This window comes from Halichoeres trimaculatus, unplaced genomic scaffold, assembly GCF_033239565.1.
Source record: "Halichoeres trimaculatus isolate MK-OKI-2021-1 unplaced genomic scaffold, fHalTri1.1 fHalTri1_scaffold_2, whole genome shotgun sequence".
NCBI classification, from domain to species: Eukaryota; Metazoa; Chordata; class Actinopteri; order Labriformes; family Labridae; genus Halichoeres; species Halichoeres trimaculatus.
The window spans coordinates 28,580,609-28,594,505 of NW_027437180.1; the positions used below are offsets into that span (position 1 = coordinate 28,580,609).

The 13,897-nt window shown below is 38.5% G+C and overlaps 2 protein-coding genes across 2 annotated transcripts; both read left to right on the forward strand.

Moving 5' to 3' along the window:
• The first annotated feature begins 7,330 nt into the window (after positions 1-7,330).
• On the forward strand, positions 7,331-8,998 carry scpp7 (secretory calcium-binding phosphoprotein 7). The gene is made up of 7 exons (XM_074682704.1): positions 7,331-7,361; positions 7,461-7,535; positions 7,835-7,879; positions 8,112-8,159; positions 8,260-8,301; positions 8,611-8,670; positions 8,753-8,998. The coding sequence occupies exons 2-7, from the start codon at positions 7,482-7,484 to the stop codon at positions 8,996-8,998; spliced, it is 495 nt and encodes a 164-aa protein (XP_074538805.1). The 5' UTR covers positions 7,331-7,361; positions 7,461-7,481.
• A 1,387-nt stretch (positions 8,999-10,385) lies between these two features.
• On the forward strand, positions 10,386-12,317 carry scpp5 (secretory calcium-binding phosphoprotein 5). Its single transcript, XM_074664924.1, has 11 exons — positions 10,386-10,465; positions 10,555-10,628; positions 10,738-10,797; positions 10,922-10,993; positions 11,078-11,128; positions 11,229-11,297; positions 11,460-11,489; positions 11,581-11,628; positions 11,725-11,772; positions 11,891-11,974; positions 12,090-12,317. Exons 2-11 carry the CDS (start codon positions 10,575-10,577, stop codon positions 12,105-12,107), a joined length of 534 nt encoding a protein of 177 aa, XP_074521025.1. The 5' UTR covers positions 10,386-10,465; positions 10,555-10,574; the 3' UTR covers positions 12,108-12,317.
• Positions 12,318-13,897: the final 1,580 nt, after the last annotated feature.

Consider the following 13,897-nt stretch of genomic DNA (forward strand, 5'->3'; position numbering starts at 1 on the left):
CTACAATGGGATGAAAACTCTCTGTTTCATGTATTGTTGAAAGAACAAGATAAAGTACTGCAGCTGAAAAAAACTGACATACATTTCCAGATTTATCTCTTTCTTAATGGGTCGGCTGTGTTGAGAAAAAGACATTGTTTTGCGAAACCTCTCAGCATGACTGTAATCCTATTTCCCAGTTTGTCTGTGTCTTTTTAACTCCCAGAGATTGATCAATAAAGACAGCCAAGCAAATAGCAGGTTAGTGAATCAGTGCGTGTTGAATTGCGCACTAAATAATCACCTGTTTCATTATTTTTATCTAATTAAAGTTTTGAATAATGAAACAACTCATAAGAAAGGCCAGATAAAATCATTGATGTTGAGAAGATGTGGTGTTCCAGTCATCTGTTAATCCTTTGTTTCCTGAGATTTCGCCCACAAACATTGTCAATAAACTGGTTACACATGTAAGATAGCAAGTAAGACTTATTTAGGTTTTTGCCAGGTGGATTTCAGCATTGTAATATATGAGCATCTGTAACCATAAGGATGAACCTGCTCTCAGTTCACGTTGCTGGCATTCAAACAACATTGAATTAAAGAACTCGTTGACTTCTAAGCTTAAAAAAAGAAAAAAAGGAAAATGAATCACAACATGTATTGAGAAACAAACTGACAGCAGGTACTTGTGAGTGTTCAACATTTTCTGGTCTTTCCCAAACACATCTTAGAGACTTCCAGGTGTTACAGTGCTCACTGTGTTTCTTGGATGAGTTCTCAATCATTGATTGATTGAAGATTTAAAAAAAAAATGTTCTTTTTATTTCTTTTGGCCCTTAGCTTTGGTCTACATTTGTGTATACTTGCGATCCTGCCTGGACCAAGCTCAGTAAAAGTTGAAAGATAACACCACGGATGATATCTATAGACTGTGCTTAAGTGGAAACACTTTGCAGGGTAGATGTTAAAATTAATCTCAGTACATCACAGCAGTTGATTTTGCGGGTTTTATATTACTTTTTTTTTCAGAAAGCACGGGACAACTTTTATGGAATGCCATTCTAATTTTTTAGACATTATTTTAAATTACATACTTGATTAATGAAGATGATAGTCCAGAGTTATTAAGAGGGTAAAGCCCCACATCACACTAGGAAGCCATACAGTTTTTTTATGAAGTAGGACACAGATAGTGAAATTTGTTCAATGATACACTGGAAAAAAAAATAAAATAGAGGGATTGAAAAAAGGTCATGAATAGTCTTGTATATCCCAAAATCATATAAATCACTTAAATTCAATTTGATTAGTTTAAAGAACACACATAAACAATCACTGCTTTCAATATTAAGCTGTTTCTGATTGGAAATCCAATGAATTGACTACAGGGAAAGGTATTACAGTTCAGAGTGTGTGGGTGTCTTTAAAAACACTTCTTACAGGGTTTCAGCTGCTACAGTATGTACTATATTTCTTGGATGAGCTCTCAATCATTGATTGATGGTAAAAAATGTTGTATTTGTTCCTTTAAGCCTTCAGCGTCTGTCTACGCTTGTGTACACTTGCAATCCCGACTAGGTCCAGCGAAAGAGACAAGCGGTAAATGATCAAAGAAAACACCTGAAGCCAAACCCAACTGTCACCGAGTGAGTAGCTGAGTTTATTTTGAAAAGTTTTCCAAACAGACATACAAGCACACATGCCCACATATGGGTAATTTAGAATCAAACTTTCTCCTATTTGCATGTCTGTTGACCAATAACAAGCTGGACTACCATTATAAACCCACAAAGACAAGAAGAGAATGAGCAAACTATCCCAAATCAACAGGTACAACCTGGAGCCCTCATGCTTTGAGGCCACACGTGAACCGCTGCACCACCAAAGTGCTCCCATGTACGTATTTTTTGCTTATAGTTTCATTGCAGATGAAGCATATTTTGACTGTAATTACAGAGATGAGACACTGACACATCAGCCGCACCCAGAAATGCTCTGAGTAACAGGAAAACCTCAAGTCCGGGCTTCTTGTGGGTTTGTTTATTCCTTTCTGTAGACATTACAGCATTGTGATTGAAGGAAAACAGACAGTTTAGGCTATTACCCCTTGTTACTTCACATGCGCCAGAAAATTAGGCTGAATTTGTCTCTTTTACCGACATGTCTGTCACATCTGTGCTGCCATTGGTTGTTTCGCTCTTTGAGCTGTGCATAAGTCGATGCCCGCTCTCACAGTGTTTCACTGAATTTTCTCTCTGTGCTCTCAGTGGACATTTCTTTCCTCCCATTGATCTTTTTGGGAATCAATTTAAAACTGCACTGTTGTCCTGTTAGGTTTTGTTGTAAAGTAAAATGCTCATCATACTCCTGCTGTCATGTGTAACCATGGGCTCTGCAGTACCAGTAAGTGACTTATTTACTGATAATATTTTGACAAATCTTGAGACTTTTTGTATTTTTAAATGATACAAAACCTTCCTTTACACCAATTCATTTTTTCAGGTCCTTCCAAGTGACCTTCCTCCTGAGATTTCACAGGCTCATACAGGCCAACCACTTGATATCACAAACCAGACTCCTGATGTTCTGACGCCGGCCCCTCAGGTGGAACAACCCCAGCCTGGTGTCTCCTTACAACCAGGGGCCCAGGCCTTAAATGGCCTCCAGTTTCTGCCGCCTACACAATTCTACGTCTGGTATCCACTAGGGGGCGGTCCAATGTTTTTGCAGCCCAGCACCCAAGGATCTACTATTAACAAGCCATTAGTCCCACAGCAGCCCCTGGTAAGACAAAAGAAGAAGAAAAAAACTGTAAGAAAAAAAAAAATACAAAAAGAAAAAAAATGTTATAAGGCTGTTTCTCTGTATAATCTTTTTATTTCCCTACAAACATAAATTCCTGAGATGCAGTTTTGAGGGACAGAATCAATCATTCTTGTCTGTTTCTCCTTAGTTTTTCTCTCCTCATGGATACTTCCCTTTTTACTCATCCCCTTACATGAATCAACAGGTGAGCAAACATTAAGAAAAACATTGTTTATATTCTTTTCCTCTTTCCACGCACCACAGGCATTACTACATGTACCTTTCTGTGTATGCAAACATATTTTGGAACCACAGTGTGAACAATTTCACCTGGGGGTCTTCACAAGTTTATCTGTCCTCACTCACTGTAGAAGATAATTGCCGGAGCCAAAACAGGCAATGTCGTGGAATCAAAACATCTCTGCTTTGCTTCAGTCTGTTTTGTGATTTATGACTCTGATTTGGAAACATAAATCCTCTTTTGCCTTGAGAAGGGATTTTTTTTTTCGCCCTAAGCTATACTGCTACTGCAATACTCTGTATAGATGTCTGATGACTCTAGAAGGAGAAGGTTAGACTTGTGCTATAACTGAAATGCACATCTCATTTGTTGTTTTTCCCCCCTAGTTTTCCCCATACGGATTCAACATGCCACAAAATTTAGCAGTTCAAACTCAGAGCAGTCCAGCCTTACCTGCAGAAACTCCTGCTGGAGCCTCACCTGTGGGAAACGCACCTCAGTCAGTGCAGCAACAACAGGTGACTTATGAGTTCAAGAAGACAGCAGCACTTCTTCAAATTGTGCAATATATTGGAACATATTTCTTTTATTCACAGACTTTAACTTTTGTTCACAGAATGCCAAGATTGTTTACATGCTCCAGCAGTCCATGGTAAAAGCAACATAAACTCATGATCAACACTCAGTCTGGATTGCTCTCTCTGATGATGTTTTATTTGACATTTGCTGTTATTCTTTTCAAGAACCTTCCAGTTGGCAGCCTCAGCTCAGAAGAACTTGAGGTAACATGGCCAAGATTTTAATCCATCTTCCAGCTTGTTCAAACAATCTGCCCGGTGAACTCAGTGATCCCTGGGATGTTTCAATTGTTCCCTCCTCTCCTCCTCTGCCTCTCACGGAATCTTTCCTCCCCTCTCTGTTTCAGATGGCAGCTAACACAGGCCAGCTGGGTGTGTACCTGACTTCACTGCTCACAAGCGCACCAATGAATGCCGTTCAGCCTGTAAACCAAGCTGCTGGGCTGAAAAACCCAGAACAGCAAAGCACTGTGCCAACTGTTGAGACCCCGTCAGCTGGAGTGGCAGCGACACAGAGGCTACAGCTCAACACCAACGCAATCCCTGCAGGTTTGGAGGGACCAACGCAGGCAGCAGCCACAGAACAAACACCTGTCCAAGCAGAACTTCAACCCACACAGGCAAACCTTGTCTGAGGGAGCAGCCAGCTGAAAAGATAAAACAGAATATAATTAGACTGAGCAAAATCAATGATGAAACAGATTAATAACAAAAAGTTAGAGGAGCTTTTAGTGCATTGAATTGTACTTTAAATTATACTAATCCTGTTGTGCCAGGGTTGTTCTCCTGTTTGAAATGAAATGAAATGTATTGTTGATAAAATAGTCTTACTTTGCGAACCTGAAGAAATCACCTACGTATTATCTTCTCTAACTCTATGACATTATGCAACTTTATAATCATCTAATGTTTGGTTTGTATCCACCTTAAATAAAACATCCAATATTCACTTTTTTCTCTAGTTTCATTTGTTATTTTATCTCCTCCAACTCCCAAGTTAAATATCTGCTACTTCAGTGGCTAAACACTTCATTATGTTTAACAGATAGTTGCTAACTTTGTCTGTCTTCTTTTTTGGTAGTGCTGGTGCACAACAGGTTTTTAAATGCTGAGAGCAGCTTCCTTCTCCTTCCAAAAACAAGGCTGACGGCATAGTGAGTCTGAACCAAAACAGTAATGAAAGCGATGAGCTGCAAACCCAAAATAAGTAAGCTAAGCGTCCAAAATCCCATCACAGAGTTCAGGAGAACTTCCAAGTTGGAACATTGATATCAAAAAGTAATCATTAGGAGTAACACTATTCAAGTTTTCTTTTTAAAGATTATATAGTTTAGCAACTTATTCTAAAAAGAATGAAAGAAAGAAGCTTTAAGTTCTGCATACTTACTGACACGTCATTTGAGTTACCTCTCTGCTAGGTACCACTTAGCGTCTGTGAGTCGATGTCTTTTAGTGAAATTTCTGCCAGAATATGAAATACAGTTTTTTTTAAAAAGTTCATGCTTTCAGCAATCCAGAAGAAGCATGTGATTTAGATTTATCTAGTTAAAGAATCCTTTTGTCTACATTTTAGTGAGAAGAGCAGGTATTTGATGTTTATGCTAGCTACTTGCCTCTTAAGCTCTGCCACTGATCCACACTCATGAGTGGGGGCTGGTTCTTAGGAGTTAGCTAATATTTGTGCTTCAAGAAAGCTGGTTGCCGAGCAAATGGGGCAAATTTCGTCTTTCTCGTCTCTTGTAAATGTGATTAGGCCAAAGCATATGTGAGCAGCTATCATGCTAGCTTAGTTCCTTAAACTCTGTTAGCTTAAACGCTTATATACCGCCAGCTACTAACAAAGCTCATACTTTAATTAACATTGGGGTTGGTACAGACCGCATTTATGGTCATAATCATGTTTTTTGTTTATTTATTTTTGCCTGAAGTGACTTTATACAGTTCAGTGGGTGCAACACTGTGCTAAAGCTACCGGGTCTTTATATTATTGCTACACGAGGGATAGATTACAGCTGTCTTTCATATATTCTTTTTTTGCAGTGGTAGCTGACCAGATTTGTTATAAACTCCAAGAGAGTTTGTAAAAGTCAGCAAATTTTCTGCTTGCATACACATATTTTTCAGTGAAACAGATATTGAAGAGGAACCAGAACAAACGGGGTCTTTTCCAAAAACTGGTCTACTCCATTACTATGGCCAAATATCTCTATGGGAGAAGGCCAAGCACAAATCCTGTGTGCCTTTGCTGATGGAGTTAGCCAAGGCACAAACATCTGCTGATAAGTGCAAACAACGTGATTCATCTATTCAGTTGCTGGAAGCAGTGATACGTTTGAAAGCCACAACGCAACAGAGAGGTAAAGTTCAGTTTTTAGGATTGGTAAATCATCCAGTATGGTCATGTAACCTCTTATTTATAACTTTAAGCCTTATTGTGATTAAATGTATCAATAACAAAAAGTGCTCTTGGTAAATTTGTACAAAGTATACCTAAAACTTTTTTTAACAGACTGTGTAGATATAAAACTTGTTGAAATGTGCTGTAAAAAAATGGAATGAAAAAATTTAAAGGTAGCCTCACATGACCTCTGCAGAGTGTGTGAGTATGTGTCTGTTGGCTTCACTTTTCAGCCCGGCAGTTTGCTGTTGTTGTAAAGTCTACAGTGTGAACCCATAGTTACTTCCCCTGTGTATAAGGATAACAATTTGTGTCATTAAAATGTCTGCAATTGTAGTGTTTTTCTACCCAGTGACAGCATAATGTAAGCGCTTGTCTTATCATCCTGCTGAGCTACCTTTTCTTCACAGATAATGGATTTTGACCAGAGTGCAGCACTTAAGTGTCCCCACAGGCTCACATCGAAAAAGGCTGTTTGAATTCTGTACTTACAGGCTGTCTGCAGTTTTCTGTCATTAAATCCATCTGTATCCAACGAAAAGGGAATGAGTTTGTTTGAAATGAGAAAGTCTTAATGCACTCAAACATGTTGTCAGCGTGGTGCTGAGTTTGATACAGAGTGTTATCTGACATTTTAGAAAGACAAATGAGCTGCAAAGTTGGACTGATAAATACATACACTTGATTGTAAGGAATGTTTGAAGATTTAATACAGGTTTCGATCAAGTTTAAGAACAAATATCAAAGCATTGCTCTTCCAGCATAATGCATGCTGAAATTTCTTTTTTTTTTTTTCTTTTTCTTTCTTTCTCTTTTTACTTTGTCATTCATGAAAGTAAAAGTAGAGTTTGTGGCTTTAAACAGCGATTGAGAAAATAGGCAGTTTAAAATGTTTTAAAATAAATGTCTTTAAAGACACATAGCTTTTGGTAAATCAAGAAATATTAGCTTCAGCTACAGAGGCTCTCCAAAAGTAAAAAAAAAATAAATCAGCTACAGTAAAGTGGTTGTTTCAAAAGCTTTTCTTTTCACCCACTGTGTTAGTTGTTTCTTTTCTTTAAGCAGCTACCTCTTTGTTAACCATGTTGCAAGAGCAACCTGATACACACATCCCAGAGGGATTTAATGGGATTAACTTGTGATTCAAGCCGAAACCTGATTACTAAGTTTCTTTCTGTGATATAGCTGCCAATTTTGTCATCATAAAAAAAGTGAAATCTTTGGCATCTTACCAATATCTGTCATAGGTTTGCTTGCCCTGGATGCCCTCTGCAGATAAATAGAGGAAAATCTCTCCCCAGTAATCACACCCCTCCTCAACATCTCTACAGTGCTCGTGTGCTGCCTCAAAGGAAAGGTAATGCCAAAAACTAATCTCATATTACCCTTTTAAAAAATGCAATTTCAACAGAATATTTCCAAGCCAGATTACTCTGAAGAAATATTCTCTTCACAGCTCCACATAGCTTCATTAAAGATGAAATCCATCCTGATTGCTGCCTGCATCCTGGGGATGGCTGTTTGTGCCCCTGTAAGTAATACATGGGTTTGATTTATAATTTAGCGCTCTATCATTTACATAATTAGAAAAATGCTAATCAGGACCATAGGTCCTTGCTATAGAAAAAGCTTTAAATTACATCCTTTAATCATTGCAGGCAGAGAGATTTTCATTTGAACTGTTGTTGTAAAACTTTAACCTTTTTCAGCTTCAAACAAGTTCATACTCTTTGTGTCCTTTGTATAATGTTCTACCATAAATGCTAAAGACTTAAAGGTTTCAGACTGACCTTGTCCCATTGATCCAGGAGTATTTTCATCTCTTCACAGCCCCAGATGTACATGGAGTTTGACATCTATCACGCTCCGGCTGAGGTACAGTTAGATGCAGCTCAGGTCCACTGATGTGTATCATGTCATACACTTGAAAACCTGAGTGAAAAAACACATTTTAGAAACACCGCAGAATACGCTCTGCACAGTCCTCTGCTATTATGCGTTCACCACTAATGGAAGTGCTTCTATTTCAGACTGCCAATGGCTTTTTTACTAGTAGATTGCAGTGTTTCTCATCTCAAGGGTGAAATGATTGATATTTTTTTTACAGGCAGTTCTAGCCATTCCTCCTGGAGTCCCAGCTGATGATCTGGATGTGGTGAGAGCTCTTACTGTTTATTCATTTTGATTCATTGAAACAAATAATCAGCATTCAGATTCACCTTTACCTAAACCTTGATTAACCTTTTCTGTCTCAGCTGCTCCCAGTCGATGCCCAGAGACGGCCTCTTGCAGGACCTGTGAGTGACAGCATGTTTTGATTTACTTGTGCATGTAGCAATATCATAATTCTTATTCCAGAGTTTCAAGACGCACTTCAACCCTTCACTGGCGTCTGGATGAAGCACACTAGAAAGCTTTTACTGCCCAACAAGTCTAGCCAGATTGTACCTGATGTACTGTGGAAAGCAGGGGCTTCTTTGAGTCTGAGCGTGTTTTCATTGGAGATGCTGCAGATTTGAGTGCTTGTGTAAGCCTGCATGTGTTTTTATTGGAGCTTCTGTCATTTTTAAGTGCTTATGTGAGCCATCTTGTGTTTTGATTGGCAGGTACGTGGCTTCATTAAGCAGGAAGTCCCTAATCCAAATGGCATAGGGACCAAGGACGTGGTAAGTGTTTGCCGACAGGAAATATGCAAAATTTTATTTGACTCCTGTTTATGTATTTTATTTACTTCCTTACCTACTCCAGTACATCCCCTTTGGTTTTGATCCTGCTGCCGTCCCTGCTGCTCCTGTGGAAACCATAGTCCCTGTCGTTCCAGTGGACTCTGTTGTTCCAGCAGCTCCTGCAGCCCCTGCAGCTCCTGTGGCTCCTGCAGCTCCTGTGGCTCCTGCAGCTCCTGTGGCTCCTGCAGCTCCTGTAGTACCAGTGGTTGCTGCCAATGTCCCTGTATGTATGAAAACAGATTCGGATTTGTTGCAGTGCTTTAGGTGAATTGAAGACTCAGTCGGACCTGTTTATTGAAAGTTGCCCATTTGGATAGTTTGTCTTTAATTTATCATTTCTTTAAATGAAACTAAGTGTAAAAGTGACTTGAAACCAAATCGTGGTGAGGGCAGCTGAATCATTCTAAGGAAAGACTAACTGTCCTCTGACTATTTTTTGCTGAGGTTTGACTCATGAGCCTTGGAGATGATACCCATTTCTGACCAACTCATCAGAAATCCTCTATCATTTCAGGCTGTCAGTCCTCTGGGAGATGATGACGACGATGACTAAATCAATCAGTCGTCTACAATGTGTACAAAATTGTGCAAAGAGGTACTCATTAACAAAAGTGCAATTGAAAAATTTTGAAGATTAAAAACAGAACTATTTGATACTTTATAAATGTAATATCAGTGGTAAAATGTGCTCTTTTCTCCCTCTGCTTTAGCTGACCATTGCAATAAGACCAGCAGCCCACCTTGCAGGAAGACAACCCACAGTGCTGTTTCCTTAAGTATGAAAAATATGATGTTTCATACCTTTGGAAAGGAGAAACTGCTATGCATTCTTTAGAGGGAAGATCTATACTTTGCAGATCGTGCTTTGCTTTCAATAAGAAAAAGTGGGGAAAGTGCTGTGTGTGAAATAAAAAGGTGCTATGCAGTCAAGTATGAGTGTTTTTTTTCCATTTCAACCTTTTGTTCTCATATTGCAACAAACAGATGCAAAATCATGCATCTTTATCTTGTTTTTTTGCACATTTTGATACATTCACTCATAAGAATCATATCTGCACTCACTTTTAAGCTATGTTTGTCAATGCAGTACAAATAAAAAAATAAAATAAAATTTTGTGACAGGATTATTACGTGGATTTGTAGTCATTGTAGTTATGGACAAAGTATTTGCAAGTAACTTAAAATACAGACAGAGAAATTCATTTTAAGACAATTAAAGCTGGAACAACATAGACAGTGATAATTTCAGTTACTCTGTCCTTCTGGAAACAATAAGCATATTTAATCTTATTGACCTCTCTGTGTTTTAGTTGAGTTTTAATGACTGTGCATACAGAAAAAACAAACAGTACTGCATTAGATGAAAACTGATAATAATATTCAATTAATATTTCAGTACCAGAGATTCACTCTGAGGTTAGAAAAAGAGCTTAAGGTTGCAGGATGATGAGCAAGCAGAGTGAAGGTTTGCACTTCTCTAGACAGTGTAATCTAACAGAGCCTGCAATTATACAGAAAGTGGATTTGACCACTGGTCATTTAGTAAAGCTGGAGACGAGACACCTCTACTGCACCTACTCATTCGGTAACATCACTGCCACCCACTTTGATTGGCTCCCAGGTGAGCTTGGACACTATAAAAGTCCACGGGAAACTCTGTGGAAGACACCATCCACTGGCAACACCTCCAACAGCCACAAGCTTTACCCTCTCCAGTGTGCTTTTATCACAGAAGGTAAGGAATTCAGAATTCTACTGTGTGTGAAAACTGGAGACTAACCTGACTGCATGACTTCTACTGATGTGATGTTGAAATGTGCCTAGGAGTGAAAATATCTGCAACAATGAAGTTTGCCATCCTCTGCCTGTGTCTGGCTAGCACAGCCGCAGCAGCACCTGTGAGTTTTAAACACTCATGATGTGTCACATTATCTTCTCACCTGAGCCAAAAATGTATTTTTCTTTTTCTTTTTGTAATATTCCTCTTTGTTTTTGTTTCACTTTCAGTCCTTCTTTCATTACCTGCCTCATTATGCAGGTACCAGACAGCAGGTACCCCCCTCACAGGTAATCGTCATGTTTCACCTCTGAATCAAAGCTTTCTGTTCATATGGTGCACCACAGTTAAAAAGTCAGAAGTACACCTTGTTCCATGATGTGCTAACCAACTGCTGCTTTTTCATCCACTCAGGTGAAAATCCCCTACACTGCTGGTCAGGGTCTGCCACAGCCTGCGTTAACCGGTGGTTACAGTGTGGAGTTTGTAAGTCACTCTCTTTGTTTTCTCACATCATTTCACTTTTTAATTCCTTCAAATTCACTGATATTCTTCCTCTATCTATCTAAGCTCTTTCCACACCGGCCTGTTGGTGCTGCAGGTGGATCAAACACAGCCCAGGTGAGCACATTGTACAGGAGCAGCTAGTCATGGAAACACAGACCCACTGTGCATCACTTTGATTGATTTTTCTTTTGTTTTCATCTCTTGCTTTTTCCAGCCCTTCCCCTCCCATGGCTTCATCAAGTATTCCATCCCTCAGCCGCCAGGCAGACAGAGTGTGGAAGTTGTAAGTGTTTTTGACCTTTTTTTGTTTGTTTGTTTGTTTGATTCCACTCTCCAATTGAACTGAAAACACCTTTTTAGTGTTCATACATATGCTCAGTGAAAAAATATGCACCCACATCTATCAACATACTGTGCTCTCTTTTCATTTTTCTTGCATTTGCAGTACTACCCCTATGACTTCTACCAGCAAAGGGTAACTTTTTAAGATTTTTTAGCACGTAAATTAAAAGTATGAAATTGGTAAACCTAAAAATGCTGAATGACTGTATCTTCTTTTGCTCCAGATACTCACAAACATCCCTCCTATGACAAACGTCCCTCAGATACCAAATGTGAGACCCTCATTTATCTAAATCTTGCTTTTTACTGCTTTTGTTCATGCTTTGATGAAACATTTTTTGATCATTGTGTTTTTTTGTTTTTTAAAGGTGCTGCCATTTGAACATCCACCTCAGACTATTCCTCAAATCCCAAATGTAAGAAATGCAGAAACGATAAACATTTGGACGAAACTGAAAATTTATCAGACTGTTTTTTAAAATTTTCTATACACATTGTTCAGATTTTCTGAAAGTAAGGCTTCTCTCATTTTAGATTCCCTCATTTGATGCCCAGCCCCTCCCATCCCAGGATCCCTTGCAGCCTCTGCAGCAGGACCAGCCCACACAGACAAGCCAGGTACAGCTGAAATTTTAAATGATTATTCATTTTTGCTGCAGTGCCTTCAAGTCTTGTCTATGAATGCAGAGTTTACAAAGAAAAATATTCTAAAATTGCTTAATTTGATTCACAGATGCCGGTGAAGATGTGAAGTGGACAGGAAGCATACAGAAGACACACAGAAATGTCCATCATGTTCCTATTCAGAGATCCACAGTCAAACAAAGTGATGTTCAGTCTTCTGGACTGAATCTGTTTCTTCAACACATGGATGTTCTCACTGAGGTTGAAAATGAAAAAGTAACCTGTTTTAAGAAATAATACAAAAGCAAACATAGGTATAAAAAATTATCTACATAGAAGGGGGATTCATTTCTAAAGAATTTTCTGCTTTACTTTATATTCTTAACAGATTTTCAATGTTATTGTATTAATGAAGCACTTTGTAATACTGGAGTTCTGTAGTGTGACAAAATACTGTATTTGTTTATTCACTAATTTGAACTTTTCCTTCATTGTAATATTCCTTAAGAATTAAAGTCTAAGTTTTCAAGCAATTTTTGTGATCGGTTTCCATTAATGAGTTTTATATTTGATGTCAGGTAAAATGTGTTTACAGATCAGGAGGTTAACAAATGAACCTGTGGATCTTCATCATTGTTTAAGCACAGCAGTATCTGGTCTAATAAAGTATAGAAAACAGCAAAAAAGAAAAAAAAAAAAATCAAAGCAAACTGAAAAACAAGATCATATGTCATCAGACAGGTGTTAAAACAAGGCATTGTCTATAGTGATTAAGTTTTATTTTATGTTTTTGTGTTTTCCTGTTTTCATAGGCTGATTTTTTAAGGCGCTTTGTAACACTGTTTTGAAAGGTGGGATATAAATAAAGATTATTATCATACTATTATTATTATTTTGCTATTAAGTCAGGAATTCTCTTACGTCCTCTCCTACCCACTTAGTTGTTGACATACCAATGAATCTCTCTCAAGTACTTTCTAGGGAGTTATTGTGTCACACTGTTGGTTGTTGTTTTCCCCCCTCAAAGGGCTGCTTCAAGCCGGGGCGTCACACTCACTCTCATGTTTAACATGTCGACATGGAATTGGAAAAGTGCCCAGAATGGCTCTTGTGATACACCACAAGAGTCTGCACGTGCGCTAAGTCAAAATAACATGGTTTTGTTTGTGTTGGAGAAGTGCACTTATAATCATAGATGAATTACTTCCTGTCCTTTTCCAATAATATGCCTCACCACTTCCTATACAAGGCCCTTCCAAAGCCGTAATACTACACATCATAACAGACATGAGATACAGACACATTTATGGAGGCATGTATACAGCTGGCACATACACACATGACAATTACCAGATGTGTTTTATTGACTGATGCGGTGTGAAGTCAGACGAAACTCCTGCCACAGCATGCCCACTTCCTGACGAGGTTTACGGTTTAATGTATGTGAAGATGTTGATTCTGTGGTATACACAATGTTTATGTTGCACCATCATCACAACAAACACTTTCTATTGTTTTCTGCTGGTTGAAAAGTCTATCTCACAGTGAAATATGATTATCTTAGAAAACAAAACAGAACACCACTAAAAGAAAGCTTTTCCTGATCTTGGCTCCCCTGGGGACAAAGCCCTGTAAGAACTTGACTTAATGCCTAGCTCCTCAAAGACCCTTGAAGAGCTCAGGCGCCATCCTCTCACGCTATAAAGTCTGGTCCATAAACTCTGTTCCCTGAAACATCAGATTGAAAAACAACAACAAAACACTGACTTGATTTTAATTTTCATTAATTTGACTCACTGCAATAGCAGTATAACACCATCTGGACAGTCATAAAGTTAATAGACACATATGAACACACAGTAAGAAAAATAAGACAGACTGCTGGACTTTTTGTATGTTTTCCATTTCTATCATGAA

Coding starts and splice junctions, on each gene's coding strand:
- scpp7 (XM_074682704.1), top strand. CDS start 7,482: ATGAAATCCATCCTGATTGCTGCCTGCATCCTGGGGATGGCTGTTTGT. Junction 7,536..7,834: donor GGATGGCTGTTTGTGCCCCT/GTAAGTAATACA, acceptor ATCTCTTCACAG/CCCCAGATGTACATGGAGTT. Junction 8,160..8,259: donor CAGCTGATGATCTGGATGTG/GTGAGAGCTCTT, acceptor TTTCTGTCTCAG/CTGCTCCCAGTCGATGCCCA.
- scpp5 (XM_074664924.1), top strand. CDS start 10,575: ATGAAGTTTGCCATCCTCTGCCTGTGTCTGGCTAGCACAGCCGCAGCA. Junction 10,994..11,077: donor GTGGTTACAGTGTGGAGTTT/GTAAGTCACTCT, acceptor TATCTATCTAAG/CTCTTTCCACACCGGCCTGT. Junction 11,490..11,580: donor ATGACTTCTACCAGCAAAGG/GTAACTTTTTAA, acceptor CTTTTGCTCCAG/ATACTCACAAACATCCCTCC.